The sequence below is a fragment of the Marmota flaviventris genome, chromosome 12, assembly GCF_047511675.1.
Source record: "Marmota flaviventris isolate mMarFla1 chromosome 12, mMarFla1.hap1, whole genome shotgun sequence".
Lineage (NCBI taxonomy): Eukaryota > Metazoa > Chordata > Mammalia > Rodentia > Sciuridae > Marmota > Marmota flaviventris.
The window spans coordinates 92,736,297-92,759,159 of NC_092509.1; the positions used below are offsets into that span (position 1 = coordinate 92,736,297).

At 36.7% G+C, this 22,863-nt stretch overlaps 1 protein-coding gene across 2 annotated transcripts in view; it reads right to left on the bottom strand.

The window, feature by feature from the left end:
• Hmcn1 (hemicentin 1) overlaps positions 1–22,863 on the bottom strand; it is a 385,362-nt gene that overhangs the window by 157,038 nt on the left and 205,461 nt on the right. For both annotated transcript variants that reach the window (XM_027934946.2, XM_071600213.1), the window contains 11 exons: positions 19,896–20,008; positions 17,979–18,138; positions 17,222–17,390; positions 13,809–13,936; positions 12,083–12,355; positions 9,799–9,894; positions 8,375–8,569; positions 7,058–7,188; positions 6,747–6,894; positions 4,527–4,653; positions 2,609–2,763 (listed from right to left, as the gene is read on the bottom strand). In XM_027934946.2, coding sequence (XP_027790747.2) covers positions 2,609–2,763; positions 4,527–4,653; positions 6,747–6,894; positions 7,058–7,188; positions 8,375–8,569; positions 9,799–9,894; positions 12,083–12,355; positions 13,809–13,936; positions 17,222–17,390; positions 17,979–18,138; positions 19,896–20,008 — 1,695 coding nt within the window. The remainder of the gene's footprint in view (positions 1–2,608; positions 2,764–4,526; positions 4,654–6,746; positions 6,895–7,057; positions 7,189–8,374; positions 8,570–9,798; positions 9,895–12,082; positions 12,356–13,808; positions 13,937–17,221; positions 17,391–17,978; positions 18,139–19,895; positions 20,009–22,863) is intronic.

Consider the following 22,863-nt stretch of genomic DNA (forward strand, 5'->3'; position numbering starts at 1 on the left):
TCATATTTGCCAGAGAACTGTACTTTTGTTTGAGGGAGTATGGTACAGATAAAGGTTATGAATACACTGCCTAATAAAATGGGCCCATGTATACACTCAAAGCCTTTTATATAATTTAGGGAAGCTCTCAAATCTCTGAAACCCATTCATGGGCCTCAGGTTAAGAAGTCTTGCCTTGAACTACAAGTTGTTAATTTGCACAGTCTCCTCATTAGCTATTAAAAGCTTTTTAAGTTCTTCTTTTTCTACAACTTTATCCCCCTTTTTCTTTTTTCTCCTCCATCTCTTATTTTTCCTCTTATTTTCTTTCCTTCTTCAAACATAATGTTTATTTCTACCTGGAAGGTGCACTAACCTATCTGCTTATCTTCATACCAGAGCATAAATAAGGAAAATAAGTGAATCATTTTAGTGTGAGGCATACACACAATCTGAAATCTACATACATATTCCTCAGTTAGCCAAAATACGACCTCTGTTTCATTTTTCCCCCTCATTTCTAGAATAAAGGTATTTACACAAACGAAATGAACTTAAGGTTACCCACTTGGAGGTGCAAGAGAGCTTGCTAGAAAGGAAATGGCATTATTTCCTGAAATTAAAACTCCAAACTTCACAAGATAACAATGCCTTTCATCTCAGACAATCCAAGAAGCCCTCTCTTCTGGGCGCCTGAGGGCATCACACAGACTGAACAAGAGCATCTGAAATAAAGGACCCAAGCTCCATAGAAACAGGAGTCTTACTGAATCACCAGAGTGCATTCAGCACAGACTTTGGGGACATCACAACAGTGTAGAGAAGACTACTCAATGGCTCGGGGAAAAGACTGGACCTGTTCTTTAGACATCTGGGTCTTACGCAGCAATAACTTGGACGTTTGTAGAGCTAAGCTTTCATGTGGCCCCCTTTTTTTTTTTTAAGAGACATAGATGTCTTTTCATGACTGATTTCTTTCATAAGTTTCTATTTATTGACATAAATGACTTAAAAACCTAAACTTAAAATAGTTTATTTCAAGAGAGCTATTCAAACTTTACATAAAGACACTAACATTTAAAAAGGGAGATTTGGAATGCAGTTAAAATATAGAAATCAAGCTAGACAATATATGTTTTAAGACAATGCAATCACTAAATTAATAATTGAATAATATATATTGAGCTCTTACTATGAGCCCAGTAATCCATGTATAAGGTAACTAGTATTTTATCCTCACAATAACATTACTATGTATGCACTATTATTATCCCCATTATATGGCCAAGGAAACTGAAGGGCTGAGGAAATTTATCTCAAGCACAAAACTAGTAAATGGCAGACACTGGATCTAACCACAAGCCTGTCTGTCTTAGAGGCCCAAGTCCTTATTAACTATTCAGCAAGTGCAATCCAACAGAAATACAATGCACACCAAATGTATGATTTCAAGTTTTCTAGTAGCCACATTAAAAGTAGAAAAGGAAACTAAGGAAATTAATTTAAATAATTTTAACTTTAATAAAATATTTTACTTTGTCCAATGTATTTGAAATATGATTTCAGTACATAATCAATGCAGAATGATTAAGGAGATATCTTTTTTTTCATATGAGTTCTCTGACATCTGGCGTGAATCGTATACTTACAGCACATTTCAATTTGGACTAGTCACTGAACAGCCACCTATGGCTAGCGACTACCACATTGGACACTGGGCTACTAGACCATTCATGCATTTAGCCAATATTGCTTGAGATAATTTGTATACTAGAAATGAAAATAGGGAGCATGCAAAACAAAGGCATGTTTTGATAACATTTGGCTTCCTTGGAGCTAATAAGTAAACAAATTCATTATTAAACAACTTCCCAACAGTAAGTGCAGTAAAGAGAATGAAGGACTACAATGTAATAGAGAGCCATTAGGTGACTGCTCTGGATTGGGAAGATCCCGTGAGGAGGTGACATCCTGAAAAAAATCTGAACCACGCCTGCGTGTCATACACTATGGAAAGGGAGAAGACAGACAGTGAGGTGAGCTCCGAAAAGCACTATTGGTCTTCATAAGAACCGAAATGACTTTGACAGTCACCTTTCTCAAAAGATGTTGAAAATTTTAGTGAAAATGAGAGCTATTTCTGGTGGAGACACGGCTGGGAGAAAACAGTAGCACAAACATATGGCTTTTAAAATATTACCAGGTGGTCAGGATGAAGGCCAAATAAAACTGAAAATAAAACAAGTTAATTATTTGCATACTGCCAGCTTCACTGCATTTCATATAGCCCTACAACTTTTGAAGTTTTTCTACCCCTTCAAGGAAACAGGCCTCTGATCTATGTATCTCCCAGCCAGAGAGGAAATTCTCAACCTCATGAGTGAGAGCACATTAAAAAAAAAATCACTGAACCACTTGAATAAACCCACACTTAATGATAAAATGCATTAAAAATGGATGTGACATTCCAGCTGAGATACATGAAGACAGGCTCTTTCTTCTCTAAAAGGAGGGAGCATTCCCAAGTATCCCATATGGGAAAGAGGAGCAGTGAACGGTAGCGTAAACCTGTTTACCAGTTTACAATGAGGGTTGATAACCACAAAATCATGAGAAAAGCCACACTTACTATAGATATTCAGCTTTACATCCTTGGCTTGTTTGCCAGCTGCATTAGACACAACACACTGGTAGCGTCCCTTGTCACTTCTTCGTGCATTCTTCACCCGTAAAATTTGTCCTCTGTCTAAAAATTCAACATTGGGATCTCCCAAAAACAATGGCCTAGAAAAAAATATAACTTTATTCTATAGGTATATTCTATTTCCCCAGACTTCCTCCCTTATTAATGACACTGAAAATCATTAAATAGTACAAGGTTAAAAATGTAAATCAAAGTTGACTGTAAAAATACAATAATGTAATGTAATAATGTAGTATACCTACACAGAAGAATAAAATGATTAAACCACTTTACTAAAGGAAGTTAGATAATTATCACTTTGAGATTAAAAAGCTTTCCCATTTCAAATTTATATTTTTTGGATAATATTAATAGAATTCAAATAGAGTTTTTATTTATTTCATTCATTCGTCCATTCTTATTTGTTCTTTATTATGTTTATTATTTTTTAGTTTGCCTTGCCAATAGTTCTACCATCATCTTGATAGTATATTACTTAAATTTATGACAGTTTTATTGCTAATTATATAGTATAAAATTTAAACAAAATAATATAAGCATCATATGAGAAAAATTCTTTTTTGAACTATCACCCCAATGTGAGTCTTCTTTCTAATGTCTTACCACTTATTTTTCTTCCACATGTTTTTTGAAACACTTTCATACCTAAATATATTTCCAAAGAAATCTGAAGTTTAAATGCATACATGGTATTATGCTTTTGTTCTTTTTCACTCTATCACATTCGTTATGGAGATACTTTTGTTATGCAAAGTCCAGTGTTTCATAATATTGACTCTGCCATGAGTTATCAACCTGTTCCCCTAATGCTGGGCTTTACTCAGTTTTCACTTTCTGCCATCACAGTGATGAATGAATATTATTCAAAGAGCCTTCCTGTGGACATGCATGACTGTTTTCCTCTCGTGGGTACTGAAGGTATAATTACTCCCTCACAGCACATTACCATTGCAATTTTAATAGCTATCAACAAACTACCTTTCAAGGTACTAATCAACATTCTGTCATCAGAATACTTTATGCTAATCGCCCTCTCTAGCCAATGCTAGATTCTTCAAGCCTTTTTTGTGTCAATAATGACTTGTGGAAAACAAAATTATATTTCATTTATATTCATCAGATTATTGAGGGTGAGAATCTTTCAACAGGATTATTGCCTAACTACATATTTAATTGCCTATTCATACCCCCATATGTTTCTCTATGTTGCTGTTTGTCTTTCTTGCTGATTTATAGAAAATATGAATACAATCCTTTATTTCAGGTACTGTAAATCTTAACTTTTTGAACTGAGCTTTAGTACAATAATGCTCTCAGTGTAATAATCCATAAACTACAACCACATTGTGCGAAATAACCTTCCAGACCAACATGGATCATTTCAGTCCAGGCAAAGCCCTGGAGACTTGCAGTCTGGGAAATGTGATTGGTTTTCTCTGGTTCCTTTTGACTCAGATATAGAACAAGCTTAGGTATCAGTCTTTCTGTCATAAGAACTTTTTCCCATTTAATAACTCAATCCCATGCAAAGGAAAAAAACTATCTCTGCATTTGAATCTTGCATTTTTCACTGTTAGTCTTCAGACAGAGGATGTTTAGTGTACAATAAATTTAAGTTCCTCTATGTTTCTAAAAGAAAGTCCCAACATTTATAAAGAGCTTTATAAGAATAAAAGATATTACAAGACTTTAAGACTGTTTTTTTGAGCAACACTGGTTTTTCTTCATACTCATTTAATAATATTCCATATGAGAAAGTAATTAAGAGGGGGAAAATCCACACACATTTACACGTGTTTTCTATCCATTGGACCCTTGCAACAAATAGAGAAAAGATACTCACTTGCCATCTTTGAACCAGTGGATAACGGGAAAGGGAGTGCCTTTGACCTGGCATTCAATGGTGGTGTTGTGGTTGAGGACAACTGAGACTTCATTTGGGGAACTGGCACCTATTATGGTGGGTGGAACTTGAACAAAGACATTTTATCATGAAAATCTATGATTTAGCACAAAGAACTGGGGAAAAGAAGCAGATAATCAATGATTTCTATAGTATTTCAACAAGATCTCAATCCCTTTTCTCATTACACCTGAGTACCCAACTGTTAAATTTAAATATAGGAGTATATTCATGAAATATCTGCTAAAGGACAATTTTAAGAATCACAATGGTATAGGGTTTATTTAAGGGAATATTAAATTTATGTGAAGGAGGAGCTCAGAATGTGAACCATGACACTCATATAATATAATATGCTATTGCTAAGTATTTTAGATAATGAATGGCATAATCAATAGCCATCTAATTTTTAAATTCTACATGTCATATGGTCATGTCTACCTTTGTCTCTTTTAAAGGACTCTAGGTATGAGATATAGCATGAAAAAAATGCTAGTTTTTATTCTTGGAATGATGAAGCCTATTAAAGAGCTCCTGTACATTTCTCTCACTACCCAATCCTCCCCTGTGCACTATGCTAAGGTGGTGTTCATATACAGAAAGTGACCAGCCACTAAAAGGGTTTCAGTAGGGAAAGAGTGGGGTGTGATCAGACATGTGTTTTAAAACCACACTGGCTGCTGAATGAAGAATGGATTAGGGTGGTAAAGAGTGGATGCAGGGATGCAGTTAGGGGGCTATTTATTACATTAATTCACCTTATAAATGAATTATGTTGTCACAGTGGAATGGTAAGCCAGCAGATAACATAGAATTAGGAAGCAGACATGACAGGACATAGGAAGATTTCAAGAGTTGCGGAGAGGATAGTATGAAGGATGAGTCCAAGGTTCTGGAAGAGGCAAGTAGATGGATGGACGTGCAGGTCACCATGAGGGGACCCCGAAGACAACAAGAATAGAGGTTCACCGGGAACTTTCTGTTTGATAAACCACCAAGGCATTCAATGATATATAACTAAGAAGTTCAGGTCAAAATACCATGGAGAAGCCTGAGCATTTATCCTTAAATGGAGAGAAATCTGAGCTGGAAATAAAAGTTTGGGAGTCAGCACCCAGATGGAATTCAAAGTCAAAGGAGGAAATGAACACCGAGAGAAATAATGCCAGTGACAACAGTGATAAGAGTTACTTAATCTGTTTATATAGCCTATCCTTAAATATAAAGATGGTAACTTGGAGGGAAAATGCAATGTGCTTCAGGCTTTGAAGCAACTAAGGAGAGGAATCATTTTCATGTTGCAGCAGTTTATGAATACTAACGTTTTATGAGTGCTTTTAAAGCAGTATCATTTCTAGATCTCACTTCTACTAGAGACTCAGAAATTCTAGGTCCATTTTGATGAGCAAAATATGGGAAAAGGAGAAAATAATTTTACTACCAAATGAATTTTAAATATGAAATATAATTTTAGGAACTATAATTATAAAATTTATGATTGCCATTAAAATATTTTATATCCTAATTTATAACAGTGGACACCCACTCTCAAAATTCTTTTTCCAATCTCAGCATTCTTTCCCTGCTCTCAGATTTCTCTTTCCTGAATTACAGTCAGGAATGATTGAGTTGTAAGAACTAATTAGAATGCAGAGAAATGGATTTGCCACCTTCTTCAGTTCAAGGGCCGCCTAGCAGCTTCTACAGACATTCTCAGAATGAGAACATATGTTACACTCTGTGTCATATAGCTACTTACACAAATCACTACTTATCTATAACTATTTCCCAGGCAAGTATTTCCTGCTCATCTATCTCCAGGTAGATTATTACTTTTACCAGTATTTCCTGCTCATCTATAGATGAGCAGGAAATACTGGTAAAAGTAATAATTTCCTATTTTAGACAAGCTAGTACCCTTTGGGGGTATGTGATACTTTGGGGTATATGACTCAAAGGTATCTCTGTATTCTAAGTAATACAACTTTCTGTATCATATAGTACCAGTTAAAATTAAAGACAAAAATAATGATAAAGTGAAACAAATGGGATTTCTCCTATCAATTCATTTTTTTCTCTCTTTACTTTGTCATATAGTCAGCTCCGCACAATGTCAAAAGTGCATCTGAATCATAATATTTCAAAAAATGTTTTCCTTACCTAGTACATCAATATTGAAGTACTTCTGAGAAGTGCCTGCAATATTAATCGCTTTGCAGGAATATCGTCCTGCATCTTCTGCAGTGGCTTTGAAGAGCTTTAGCATCTTCCCATTGTTCACGATCTGAACAGCGCTGCTTTCTGTCACCTTTAAGGGTCAAAATGGTCAGTGCTATTTCCAATTCTAATAGAAATGCATAATTAGCAACTGAAGTAAAGTGTTAATATTACTATTAGTAAATCCAAATCGGAATCATTTTTTTGCAGGCAGAGAGACAAGAAATTACACACATTTGGATGCCTCTATTTACCTGGACATCATCTTTATACCACGTAATGATGGGTGATGGAGTACCTTCCACTTCACAAAGGAGACTGGTCAGCTGGTTTACCAACACTGACACGTTTATTAAGTGTTCTCTGTCTTTAATTAATGGAGGAACTGCAATAAGAGAGGAGTCATAGCAGATATTTTTATAATAAATGTCATTTTATTATATCATACCTGTATTATAAAGTCCTTCAGAAGGCAAATTTTGAGATGGTTGATGGCTAGAAAAGCTAGTCAGAATTAAACATTTGTTTCTTATAAAATGAAAGTTTTGGTTAATATATTTATAAATGTTAACTCTAATTGAAAAATTTGATTTATTATTTCAGGTTTTTGAATTCAGGATGAAATTCAGGATAAATTTAAGGAAGAACCTATATATTTCAAATAACACTGAAAATGCAAGGGTTTTAACTTAGGTTACATGAACCTTACTACTCATGGAAGTGAATATTGCCCAGTATCTATGAAAGCCAATATTCATTAAATTTGAAAATATACAAACCTTTTTACTCATGCAATATGGCATCTGTATAAAATTTTTACTGGAAGGGTTACTACTAATAGGAAACAACTGGTGACAACTTCAATACTCATCTTTACAGAGAAAGGTTAAACAAATCATTGTATATCCACACTGTGGGGTGCTATACATAAGAGGTATAAATATTTCATAATTGCAAAGATAGACTGTTTAGATACACTAGGTACAGAATAATGGGTATAATGTTGTTCTATGTGTGTACTTTTTAAAATTATTATTGTTTTAGTTGTAGTTGGACACAACACCTTTATTTCATTTGTATTTTTTTTAATGTGGTGCTGAGGATCGAACCCAGGGTCTCGCACGTGCGAGGCAAGCGCTCTACCACTGAGCCACAACCCCAGCCCCTGTGTGTACTTTCTATAAGTAAAAAGAGGATAAAATATTATATATTCATTTTTCCTTATGTATGATTAAAATGTCTCCAAGAAGTCAAACACACACACGAAACTGGTAACTTTTCTTTACCTCTGGAGAGGCTAAGTGGATGGCTCAGCTCAGGGCCCAAAGGATTTTACTATGTGTCTTTTTCTTCCATTTGAATTTCAAATGATGAAAAGTCACAATAAAGAATTATGTGAAATTTTAAATCAAAGATTACAATCAGATCACCAGTTTTTTGTTTGACGACATATCTGTTCACATCAATGCTAAATAATACTAAACTGAAGAAATAATTCAAAGATACAACAAATGAAAATGGCCACATACTTATTTATATGATCTTAAATTAATATTGTTATTCATATTTACCATGAACTTTGAGGGTGTATTTTCTTTCTGTGGTTCCGGCTTCATTGACTGCCACACAGATGTATTCTCCATTGTCATATGGTGTAACCGAAGCGATAACCAACAATGTGCCATCCTCCAAGATGGAAACACCAGGCTCTTTGCCAGTCAGCTCTCTACCATTACGTAACCATTTGATGGTTGGTTTAGGAGTCCCTTCAAAAGAATTTTTTTTTTTTTTTTTACAAAAGTTAGAAATAATTATTAAATATATCAAGAATGAATACATCTTTTGTTATGACTATAATTTGTGCCATTAGGTCCTATGTTACTTTCAAGGTATTTCTCCTGGCATGGATACTCGAAGAGATTATGGTGGTTCATGTAGCTGATCAGCCTTGAGATCTGTGGTTTCTAGTGTAAAATTTTATGAAAGCTATTTTTATCAAAACACTCAGATGATAGTAAGCAAAGCATTTTCTTGGTGAGTTCACAGTGACCAGTGATGGGGGTACTGTAGTGATCATATTGACTAGATATGAGAATTTCAGAGTGAAATGAGACACAGCAAAAATATGTGACATGAAGACTGCCAAAGCAAACAGACAGCCTAAAGGATACGCAGAAATGGTGTTTCATAATTCACTTTAGGCCTAATATTGTAGGTGGGAGGAAGTTCTACTATCCATATGAATCTTCTGGAGATATCATCTGTTAAACAAAGAGAGTAGCTCAATTCTTAAAAAGAAGGCTGAGAAAGCGGTGAGCAAAACTGCTTTTCCTAGACTTATTTATGACCAACAGAGTGAATGGAAGTGATGTGCTTGTGGGTAAAAATGACACAACTATATTAGAATGTGTAATAGAGCAAAAAGGAATATTGGAAACCAATGCGATTCTGTATTAAGAATGCATTTATTTAACAAGGTGCAGGCACTCTTCTGAACCCTTCAAAATTTATTTAATTCTCATAAAATTAAAAGAAAACACATCCAATAAAATCAATATGATTCAATATAATATTGTTAATAATCTTATATTAACGGTAATAAACCCTTAAAAGATGAACTTAATCCTGTATAAATGCACACCAAAAAATGGGAGAAATACACAGAAAGTGTCACTGAGGCTAGACTCAAATTGAGTTAAAGTCTTATAAAAGTGACTATGAAAGTTGCATTTATGAAAAAAATAAAGCAAAAGATTGACCTCTTTAATTGTGCTTATCATAAAATGTTGGCTGATGAGAAAGATAAAACAGATGGACTCCAGGCATTTGTCCTGGTTTTTGAGGAAAAAAGGATGTATGATCATTTCCTTTCATCCCACTCATTCATTTATGGACCTCAATCAGACTTCTTAAGTAATATTTGTTGAATTAATAAACAAGAAGGGAGAAGCATTATCAAGATTAAATGTACACTATATCTCTGAGTATTACATACCTTTTGCAGGACATGGAAATCCAATGCGTTGATTGGCCAGTCTCTCTTGGAATGGAATGTTAAAGGGAGGCTCTAGATCTTCCATTGTAGGTGGTTCTGGTAGAAAAAGGAATGGGTTACCACAGGCTTTCCTTGGGCAATTTCAAACTCTCAAGGCATCATCGACCACCTGTATTGATGGCTGCTTTCTTTCTCGATTCTTCTTTTAAATACGATTCATATTTCCAGCTGACAGGTCTTTCTATCTAGATGTGATCCAGGGATCTAAAACTTCGAGTTTCCCAAAGAAAATGCACTATTTCATGCTTCTCATGATCCTGGGCTGATTATCTTATTCCCTCAGTTAAGGCATCACAGTCATTTTTCTATCTTCTTTACTCCTCACCTCCACAACTGTTCAATCACAGGGTACCACATATATTCACATATCTGTATATTGTTCTCTATGTTTGAGATCCTGCTTACTTTAAGCCCTTCAAACCTGAGTCCATACATTATGTATAGACTCAGAATTCTACATGTCCCCCAGAATACTCTCCTAAAAACACAAATTTCATTTTGTGTTCTTAATAATGATAATCATTACTAGTACTCATTTTGTCTGTAGGATATTTCAGACCTGCACTTTCTCCAATGTGCCAACCAGTACATCCTCTCCTCTCTTTCTAAACAGTGATTTCATGAAGAAATTCTGCAGTTATTCTTGAGACACCCATCTTTTTCACTCCCCACAGCCCACGTCTCGTTGTGTCCTGAGGACTTCCTTTCCTCTTTAATTTTGTAGACCACTACCTTTTTTACCCCAGTCCAAATACCACCATCTTTTGCCTGAACTACTGCAAGAGTCTGTTATAGCCATTTTCCCTTACATTTACTATCCAAACTGTTTTCCTACAAAATAATGATCTTTTAAAATTCCAAGTCAGGTATGCAACTTTCCCAGGTACAACCCCTCAAAGTCTTTTCTCAGCATCTAGAATTAAGCTTACACTCACCCATCTGGGTTCCTAGGTAAAAGATGATCTGACACATGACTTTGCCCCCAGCTTCCTCTCAAGCTACTTAGTACTCAGCCTGGAATGCAGCCTTCTGGCCTTGATGGAGACTTGATCCCAGTGTCTCTAAAAATTTCACATGTCCTCCTCCTTACATCTATGTCCACATAGAAGGTTCTTTTTACCTTCTTCCAGAAGGCTGGCTCCTCATTTATACCCACTCCCCAGGGAAGCCTTCTCTGATTTGTCTTTCCATTAAAAGCCCATAGAGCTTCTTCTAGCATTTCATGATGGCACTGGCCAGTCTGCAATTAAATACTTAGGAGATATGTGAAAATATTGTATAAACATCTACCCTTTTACATTAGACTATAAGCATTAGCATTCAATACCATTTGTTGAATGAATGAATGAATGAATGAATGAATTGGACATGTTCTCCATTAGTTGTCCTAGCCACCCATTCAAAAATAATTGCAGTGTGTCACGTACTAAGTATTATGTAACTGTGCTAAGTACTATACCGGCTTATCTTTTCCTTTTGTCTTTACATTGGAATACAATGTGATAGGAATGCTCTTTCCCTAATTCCCACATGGCTGGTTCCATCTAGTTAATAAAATCTCACTGTAAATATCACTTGGTAAGAGAAGCACCACCTGACAATTCACAATACCATCCTATTCTGCGTGCTGCATTTTTCTTGATTTGTAGTTCTTGTTTCTTCATTTGCTTGCTTGCTGTCTGTTCACACTAGAATGGCTCATAAAAGCAAGGATTTTGCCTTTATCTCTACCATTTCACCATTGCCTAGAACATGACAAACTCCTGGCAGAAGTTCAATAAATGTTTATTGCTTGAAAGAATAAATTTGAATATTTAAAACTTCAAAATAAGACCAACGTTAATAGGAAAGCAGTAGATGTCAATTTTCTGGGTACTGGTTTAGAGTTCATCCTGACAAGGGGAGGTGAAATCCTATTTTAACTCTGCCCACAATTTCTTCCAAACTAAGGAGTAACTAGATAATAACAGGACATTATCTAGAAATATTTTCATTACATATGTCATCTACAGCAACTTCATTTTCAACAGTAACATTTGAAGGTTTAAGTAAGTATGTTACATTTCCTTCTAGAAAGGTTCTCCTTTCAGAGTCACCAAAGTTATATGGAAATCATCCTAAAGTGATCACAGACTATTCAAGAATATACATTCTGTACAGACTCAGAATTTTCCTTTATTCCCCAACCCCACCACACATATATTGTCCTGTGCCCCCAAATTACCTTGGACATGTAGGATTATCTCTGCTTCATCACTGCCTGCAATGTTGGTAGCAACACATGTATATGTGCCGGCGTCTGAGGGTACAGCTTGGTTGATGCTTAACATTCCATCGGGATTGTTAATGTGCGGCACACCATCAACCAGCATGGTACTACCACCTTTAAACCAGGTGATCACAGGAAGAGGTGACCCTTGAGCATTACATGGAATATCCACCCTTTGACCAACTTGGACCTTCATGTGTTTAGGGCCATTCTGTATCTTTGGAGAAACTGGAAACAATAATTGAGAGTTAATAATCCAACTCTTTAAAAATCCTTTCCTTTTCTAACCCTAAATGAGAGCCTCTTAGCAAGATGTAGTGTGAAAAAGAGGAGTCATCTCAAGATTTGGATGACTTACTAGGTGTGTGATCTAGGGTAAGTCAACAAACTTCCTGAGGCCTGTTTTTTTGTTTTGGTTTGTTTTTTAATAATCCAGGCAAAATAACAGTACATTACAAGAATTGTAGGAAATAATAGACACAAAATTCTTAATGCCAGACTTGAGGAATGGTAAGCATTTCAAAGTGTTAAGTTTCCTTTAATGTATAAATAATTTGAGGTTTTAAACCCTCCATGGCAAAGTAGATAATTTCTATAACATAAGAAAGTAAAACAGAAAGCATTTCTGTCCATGTGCTCAGTTTTTGTTCTCTTTGTTGAAGAACAGAAAGAAAGACTCCCAAATAGCACTTTCTTAATTTTGAAGAAGAAAAATCACACAGAACTTTACCATTTCCCTTTATCCACCTACCTTTAGAAATTTAAATGGGGTAGTCTATCAAAACACTGGGGAAAAAAATTCTTGGTTCCCACATACATGCATTATGTGGAATCAGCTGAGTCTCAATGATCTAATTACAATTTATGTACCATTCATCCCTAGAAAGTCCTATTCATCTGTCCTTTTAAATATTTAACGAACACTTTCTAAAATTGTCACTCAAAACAACCTTTTAAGTTTGATAGCATTACTATCATCATTTTATGAGAGAAGAACTAAAGAGAGGAGCAGTTAGGTAATAATGCCTCATGCCCTACAGCTAGTAAAAGACAGCTTGTCATCTGATGTTAAATGCCAAGGTCAACAGGGCACTACTATAGCACACTGATCTGAGAGCAAAATCAAGTTACTGCTGCCTGAGACAATTTCTTCTGACATCTGAACACCTGGAATCTATACTGTGCCTGGCATAGTGTCTGCATGCAGTGTGCTGAATCATCAAATGACTGGACTGTGATACTGTGGAGAAACACAGCACACCAAAGAGAGTTGGGAAGTAGACAGAGTCACAGGAAGCAGAACATTTTCAGTTGCAGGGCTCTTTAAATATTGAAATGACCACTTAAAAACTATTAAATTCTTCCTTGAGAATCCAGCTAGCTTCTCCCAGTTTAAACACATTTTCTGCTTTATATCAACAAAGTCTTAAGTGACCATGGACATCTAGAAAAATGGAGAACCAAATATTTAATGCAGTTCATTTGCAAAAAGGAAAAAGAGGGAGGTCATTTATGGATAGTAGATAAACTTTCTGGAGTAAATGAAAGATGATGAGTCTCGTATTTTAGAAAATATTTCTTAATCACTCTCCATACAACCTGCAGGTTAATGATCAAACGAACTGGGATATGGGTTTTCCTGTGTCCCGTCCACAGGTTATCTTAGGACTTTAAGACTCACCATGGACACTTAGTTTAACAGCCTGCGTCACATTTCCAGCAATATTTGTTGCAACACAAAGATACATGCCACTATCAGAAATGCGTGTCTCAGTGATCTTCATAGAACCGGAAGGGAGGAACGTGTGTCTGAAAGGATAAACCACACGTGAGACGCTGGCACATGTGAATTCCAATAACCCCAGGCAACCACACTTCACTGTGGAATACTCTGCAAGCAATTCCATTCTTCCAAGCACTATAGAATGCTATCTAGACGCTACAAAAGATGAAAATTCTCATAATTACCTTGTGTGATGTTTTTGCAAACCAAAACCATTTTTGTTTTCTTGTATCTAACCTAATTGTCTAAAGTTATCAAATAATTGTACATCTTTCTGCTTTCGTAAATTGCAGCTAAACAAAATGATTTTTGTATATTTTCATAGATTTTGAATTTATCTTGAACATTTAATTATTTTTTACGATACTTCACAAAATAGTGTGTTAAAATAAAAGTTTAAAAAGTACAGATATTTTCATATGTACTTTGAATAGATTCTTCCTATCAAATAATGACATAGTGGCTAAACAAGGTCTACATCTAAAAATGTTATGATAACATTAATGTAATGTTAAAGTAATTGCACATAATTATATATACATTGTACATACATGAAAACACTTTGGGGAGAGTGAAGAGATTAGATAGACCTAGGTAATATCAAAATTCCTTATAAAGCTCAAATGCAGCATGCTACTGATCCAGAAATGCACAATTGGATAAATAGTTAAGGACAGAGACCTCTAAACAGACTCAGGCATCATGAGGACAGAGGACTTAATATACAGTGTCAGAGGTAATATTTTTAAAGGTAAAGAAAAGACTGATTATTCAAAATGTCATGGGCCAATTGCCTTTCTACATGGAAAAAACAAATAAAATTAAAACACTACCTAATACCAAAACCAAAAAATTCATATAAAGTCCAAAATGTGAAAACTGAAATAAAAAAATGGGAATAAAGCATAAGAGATTGTGATTACAATCTTTCTTAAGACACAAAAAGTACAAATTAAATTAAAAAATACATTAATACATTGTTTCTTAAACATTTAAAACTTCTGTATAATTAAAGACACCATACCTAAATAAACATAAAACCTTTGTAATAAACTGAGAGAAGATATTTGCAACTCATAACAACACACAAAAGATTATTACCAAGAATACCAAATTTCTACATTCAATAAGAAAAAGACAAGTCATAAGAAAACTGTGCAGCCAATTTAAAGAAGGAATTCACAGATAACACAAACGGCCAACAAGCAGGTACTAGTGTTCATAGCTCACTTGAAGCCATCTCATGAAAATTAAAACAACTGTAAGATGCATTTCAAACCCATCTGCTCGCAAAAATATTGAAGTCAGTCAATGCCATGGGTTCATTAGAAAGTGGAAACGGACCTCTCTGTTCTGCTCACGGAAAGGAAAATCAAGACTGCCCCTTTGGAGAGCAATTTAGCAGAGTCTGCAAAGCTGGAAATAGGGATGGTTTTGACCAAAAATGTAGTTCTAAGTATAGGTCCTAAAAAACTCATGCATGTGTATACAAAGAGACAGATAAAAAGGTATGTTTGTAAAAAGAAAAAAAGAATAAACAATCCATAACCTCTATGAATGGGGGAATGGATAAATAAAATGTAGAATATGCATATACAGTTAAAACCAATAAACCAGGTCTATATGAATAATAGTGGATAAATGTCGACATAACCGAGCAAGTCATATAATAATAATATATTCTATGCAACAGTGGTAAATTGAAAACTGTCACACACAAAAAAATTAAAAACACAGAAACAGTTTTCTGTACTGCTTAAGGATATGAGGTATGTCTGCCCCAGGTAGGGAGAAAAGAAATTCTTATTGGGGAACAGAACAGAACTTCAACTTTAATATTGCATTTTTTTAATTAAAAATATTCACTAAAGATTATTTTTCAGAGCAGAAAGTGTAGCTCAATGATAGAATGCTTGCATGTACAAGGCCTGTGTGCAATCCTCAGCATCACAAAAGTTTATCGTTTTCAAAGAAATAGTAAAATTATAAAGTATTCATTTTTTTTTCTCACCAGTGGTCTACATCCAAAAATGTTATATGATAAAGTGGTAAAGGAAACTAACATGAATTCATACCTTGGTAATTCTATGTCGTGAGTCTGACAAATGATAGAGACTAATTCTTATTCCACCAGTGACTTACGTCATGATATTGAATTTAAATCGAAATTGAGACCCAGAGACAGAGGATGTGAAATGTACATGATCTTACATAATCCCCTCAATCTCCATTGTGTAGACAGGATATAAGAGGCTCAGAAAGACCCCTTAAAAAATTGCCAAAAATTTCGAGCAAGCTTTAAGTGGTAGAGGTAAGTTTAAAGTCACTCCTGGATGGCAACGAAGGTGCTATTCTTAAAGCTCTGACATGCTTTCTGTCATGTCACTTTAGCCTATCAAATAAGGGTTTAGTCAAGAAGATTTACAAAACTATCTAATCAAAGTCAAATCGTACAGTCATGGTGCCTGATACTTTCTCACTCCTGTGGAATTGGCAAAATTCTGTGCTCTACACACTTTGGGCTGACATGGATCTACAACAAACCTTAATAACTACCTTGTAAAATGTAACAGCAGGAAATTATGGCAAAGCTGAGTCTTAGCATCTTCTTCCTTTAAAGAGCAATTTAGAGGGCTGACACAAGTGTATATCTTAAGTTACATTAAAAAAAAAAAAGCTATTATTTTTTCCTTTTAAATGTCCATACAGGACTGTGCTCAGGATATATCCTTTTGCCAGGTGTTTAAGACCAAGTTGGTCAAAACTGACCTGGTTCCTGTCTGCTCTTAAGAGTCAGCTGAGATCCCTCAGAGATCACTCTTGGGGACTTGGGTGAAGCTTCTTGGCTCCTTTAGCTTTCCTCTACACGGTTGCTATCTACAAGGTTGGGTCAGGGTCCTGCTGGCCATAGGTGGCTTCTCTTGGAAGCATCAGGGACATTTCCCTCTCCAATGACCCTCCTCTTTGCTGAATGTGTGCTGGTTGTCTTCCTGTTCTCTAGGGTTGTGGCTGAAAGCTTGGTCCTTGTCCCTGATGCTAATTCAATACTGAGGACCCAGTTTTGAGAAAAAGGAAAAGTAAGTTTATTGCTTTGCTAGCAAAGGAGAAACACAGAGGACTCCTTTCCCAGAGGCTGTGATTCTGTCAATCAGCAGGAACAGGTACCTATATTTTCTGTAGTCCCAGATGTAGACGTGAATTAAATGTAAAAAACATTTTTTTTTTTTTTTAGACATTTGAAAACTTCAACAGGCACAGCTATCTTCCCAAAACATTTGTTTCTATGTGTTGTGATTTCCCACATCTCTTACCTTGGGGAGAATGGTGAGATGAGCTGGGCCTCCTTGGCCCAGGTAATTGTGGGTGGGGGCAAACTCTTCACCTCGCATGGAAGAGTCACCTCCTCCCCTGCGAGGACCGAGATCTCAACAGGTTTATCCTGGGACAGTCCTCGTTGGTTTCCAAACACTCTGGGCCTTACTAAAATAAACGCACGTTAGGGACGGGACACCTTACATTGCAAAGAAAGAATATTTTAATTGACATTAAAACATGAACTACTAATGTTCTTAAGTAATTTATTTTTAAAAAATGTCATTTATTCCCAAGTTTCAGGGCATATCTAAAACTTTCCATTAATACTTCCATGGGGAGAGCTGAAAGGAAAATGAGGAGCAAGCCAAAATGTCCGTTTAGAGGCTTCCCTCTGTAAAAGGGACCTGTCCTGGCAGAGCACCACCCAAGACAGAGCTGGGCTTTGCCAGGGGTTTTAACTAAGTGCTGTTACTGAAGAGGGTTGCGTGTAATACGCGTGCTTCTTGGGAGAACACCATGACATTTCCCCCGCAAGGACTATATAATTACATTCCTTAAAATCAGAACCTAAGTAGAGGTGATTCTGGTTGGCAGTAGCAATGCTTTTGTTGTAAAAAAAATAATAATAATAATAAAAGAACTCGGGGGAGCGGTTTGCTCTGGGGTATGGCTGCCTGGTATTGGTGCTCAGGAAAGAACCCAGAGGGTTGGCCCAGGTGGAGTGTCAAGGGACGGCTGCTCCAGACCTCTCACCATAGACAGTCAGCTGCACCTTCCTCTTGGCATAACCAGCTGCATTGGTGGCCGTGCAGATATACTCTCCGCTCTCCTCGCCACTTGGTGACACCACATACAGACTTCCATCAGCCCCTGCGGAAAACTTAGCGCTGCCGGCTGAAATCAGCTCTCCTTTCTGTAAACACAACAAAGAGCCAGAGTTTTAAAAAGATACTGAAGGAGTGACTTCATGTCTGGAAGACAAAGAGAGAAAGAAAAACATCTCCAAGGGGTGGGGGGAAAACTAGAAATGAAAAATGCTAACTAAAACAGAGTTATTTTTATGAAAAAGATGACCAAAGAACTAAAGGTGGTATTTCTCCATACCAAACCATGGCCCTTTTATTCCAGAGCTACTTAAAAAGGGACAGAATAACAGTAGTCAGAAGGGATCATAGCAGAGCTCTGCCAGGCTCCGTTCTGAATACTTATATAATTTAACTATTCCAAAACTCACAACAATCTTACCAGAAGGAACTAGCTCAACCCCCATATTACAGTTCAACATAATAAAGCCCAAGGAGAGGGGAGTGGAAAAAACTGCCCAAGATCACAAATCAAGTCAGTGGTAGAGCTGGGATTGAAATCCCAGGAGCCAGTCTTTGGAGCCCAAATTCTTAACATTGGTGTTTGGCCCCAGCACAAAGGCCATCTGGGAAGATTTCATTTTTGCATTTTCCTTAAAATGCGTCAAATTTCTACTTGGTGCCAGACACTGTGCCAGTTGGGGATCAGCGTTGCCATTGTATATTTGTGTACAGGATATGAAAATGTTAACCTTCTAGTTTATGTATAAATGTTAACAAAAACTTCTCCATATTTTGGATTTCTACGTGGATACAACTGGATGGTAGGCAAAGCTCCTGGGTTGTCGTTCTAACTGTGCAAATGCCACATTTCATTATGATATCATTATTTGATGCCTCTTTATATCTGCCAGATTCAAATTAATTTACAGAAAATATGCCACTGCTGTGGCCAAACATGGAAAGGACTTCCTCAGGAAATGGGTCTCTTCCTTGCTGCATTAATATTACTGAAATCTTAACCGTTACATGACAAGGGACAGGGGAATAAAGGAGTTTGCATATGTGTCTTGCCATTTTTAGTCATACATAGAATATTTGATGGTACTCTAGAATCTTATGAAAGGAAAATCCATGCAGTAAGGTCACTTGGAGGGCACCTGAGAAGGTCTTTAGTGCAATCACTTACTCGAGGCTTAGAACACATTAGCAACACAACAATGAACACTTCCGTGGGGCATCCTGTGTGTCAGGAACCATTCTAAACATTTTGTAGGTTATAGCAGATCCTTTTAACCCCTTGCCACATCCCCTCATTCCTCTTTTTTTATAATTTTCTTAGTTATCAATGGACCTTTATTTATATGTGGTGCTGAGGATCAAACCCAGTGCCTCTCACATACTAGGCAAGTGCTCTACCACTGAGCTGCAACCCCAAGCCTCCCTCACCCTCTCTTGATATAAGTACAGATCTAGGGGACAGCTCTATGCAGCATGTCAGGATCACTCCTATTTCTTACACAAAAGGCTCTGCTTTGTGGCTTCAGGGGCTTATCCAGAGCTCCACAGCTGGTGTACAGGTACAGGAAATGCAAGGACGTAAGCTCCTCTGGGGGTCACATGTCCTGTGACCTCTGAGAAACCCCATGTCCATCAGAGAGATCCTTCTGAGATAAATCTACATTGTTACATGGAGGGTCCTTAGCACATTGAAACATATCAGCCCAGCCATGAAGAAAACCAGCTTAGCGAAGCCCTGTATCAGCTTCTTTCCTGAGCCTCATTCCCTCACTCTCCTCCAAGGATCAGTTTCCAACAGAACTTCACATTCTGCTCTTCAGGAAATACCAACAGATGTACCGTTTACCTTGGACCAGATGATAGTGGGTTTGGGAATTCCACTTGCTTTGCATGGTAAGGTTACGGGAATGCCTTCGATTGTACTGAGGATCTGCTGCCCATGCTGAATGGTTGGCAGAACTGAAAAGGAAAGTGAGACTCGGAATTTGAGCACCTGTTCTTCCTTTTGGTGTCACATCTTTAAAACTGAACATTATCATTTTATGTTTAACATTTAGAAACTGAGCAATGATTTAACATTTCCTGATAGACATGTAGGGTAAGGAGAGTGCTCGACAAAGAAAATTCAAGAATTATGATCTCAACAAGTTTAATACAAACTTAATATCAAGTATTAAGTGATGTCTAATACTCTGACCTTCCTAACAAAAATAAAAGAGAACCGGAGAAAGATCATTTTTTCTTGGAAGCCCAAGATAGAATTACACCCAAAGAGTTATACATTCAACAAATATCTTTTTTTTTTTAATTTTTTATTATTCGCTGTTCAAAACATTACATAGTTCTTGATATATCATATTTCACACTTTGATTCAAGTGGGTTATGAGCTCCCATTTTTACCCCATATACAGATTGCAGAATTACATCAGTTACACATCCATTGATTTACATATTGCCATACTAGTGTCTGTTGTGTTCTGCTGCCTTTCCTATCCTCTACTACCCCCCCTCCCCTCCCCTCCCCTCCCCTCTTCTCTCTCTGCCCCCTCTACTGACATTCATTTGTCCCCCTTGTATTATTTTTCCCTTTCCCCTCACTTCCTCTTGTATGTACTTTTGTATAACTCTGAGGGTCTCCTTCCATTTCCATGCAATTTCCCTTCTCTCTCCCTTTCCCTCCCACCTCTCATCCCTGTTTAATATTAATCTTCTTCTCATGCTCTTCGACCCTACTCTGTTCTTAGTTACTCTCCTTATATTAAAGAAGACATTTGGCATTTGTTTTTTAGGGATTGGCTAGCTTCACTTAGCATAATCTGCTCTAATGCCATCCATTTCCCTGTAAATTCTATGATTTTGTCATTTTTTAATGCAGAGTAATACTCCATTGTGTATAAATGCCACATTTTTTTTATCCATTCATCTATTGAAGGGCATCTAGGTTGGTTCCACAGTCTAGCTATTGTGAATTGTGCTGCTATGAACATCGATGTAGCAGTGTCCCTGTAGCATGCTCTTTTTAGGTCTTTAGGGAATAGACCGAGAAGGGGAATAGCTGGGTCAAATGGTGGCTCCATTCCCAGCTTTCCAAGAAATCTCCATACTGCTTTCCAAATTGGCTGCACCAATTTGCAGTCCCACCAGCAATGTACAAGTGTACCCTTTCCCCCACATCCTCGCCAGCACTTGTTGTTGTTTGACTTCATAATGGCTGCCAATCTAACTGGAGTGAGATGGTATCTTAGGGTGGTTTTGATTTGCATTTCTCTGACTGCTAGAGATGGTGAGCATTTTTTCATGTACTTGTTGATTGATTGTATGTCCTCCTCTGAGAAGTGTCTGTTCAGGTCCTTGGCCCATTTGTTGATTGGGTTGTTTGTTCTCTTATTGTCTAATTTTTTGAGTTCTTTGTATACTCTGGATATTAGGGCTCTATCTGAAGTGTGAGGAGTAAAGATTTGTTCCCAGGATGTAGGCTCTCTATTTACCTCTCTTATTGTATCTTTTGCTGAGAAAAAACTTTTTAGTTTGAGTAAGTCCCATTTGTTGATTCTAGTTATTAACTTTTGTGCTATGGGTGTCCTATTGAGGAATTTGGAGCCCGACCCCACAGTATGTAGATCGTAGCCAACTTTTTCTTCTATCAGACGGCGTGTCTCTGACTTGATATCAAGCTCCTTGATCCATTTTGAATTAACTTTTGTGCATGGCGAGAGAAAGGGATTCAGTTTCATTTTGTTGCATATGGATTTCCAGTTTTCCCAGCACCATTTGTTGAAGATGCTATCCTTCCTCCATTGCATGCTTTTAGCCCCTTTATCAAATATAAGGTAGTTGTAGTTTTGTGGATTGGTTTCTGTGTCCTCTATTCTGTACCATTGGTCCACCCGCCTGTTTTGGTACCAGTACCATGCTATTTTTGTTACTATTGCTCTGTAGTATAGTTTGAAGTCTGGTATCGCTATACCGCCTGATTCACACTTCCTGCTTAGAGTTGTTTTTGCTATTCTGGGTCGTTTATTTTTCCATATGAATTTCATGATTGCTTTCTCTATTTCTACAAGAAATGCCGTTGGGATTTTGATTGGCATTGCATTAAACCTATAGAGAACTTTTGGTAATATCGCCATTTTGATGATGTTAGTTCTGCCTATCCATGAACAGGGTATATTTTTCCATCTTCTAAGATCTTCTTCTATTTCTCTCTTTAGGGTTCTGTAGTTTTCATTGTATAAGTCTTTCACCTCTTTTGTTAGGTTGATTCCCAAGTATTTTATTTTTTTTGAAGATATTGTGAATGGAGTGGTTGTCCTCATTTCCATTTCAGAGGATTTGTCGCTGATATACAGGAATGCCTTTGATTTATGCGTGTTGATTTTATATCCTGCCACTTTGCTGAATTCATTTATTAGCTCTAATAGTTTCTTTGTAGACCCTTTTGGGTCTGCTAGGTATAGAATCATGTCATCTGCAAATAGTGATAATTTAAGTTCTTCTTTTCCTATTTTGATGCCTTTAATTTCTTTCGTCTAATTGCTCTGGCCAGTGTTTCGAGAACTATGTTGAACAGAAGTGGAGAGAGAGGGCATCCCTGTCTTGTTCCAGATTTTAGAGGGAATGCCTTCAATTTTTCTCCATTCAGAATGATGCTAGCCTGAGGCTTAGCATAGATTGCTTTTACAATATTGAGGTATGTTCCTGTTATCCCTAGTTTTTCTAGAGTTTTGAACATAAAGGGATGCTGTACTTTGTCGAATGCTTTTTCCGCATCTATCGAGATGATCATATGGTTCTTATTTTTAAGTCTATTGAT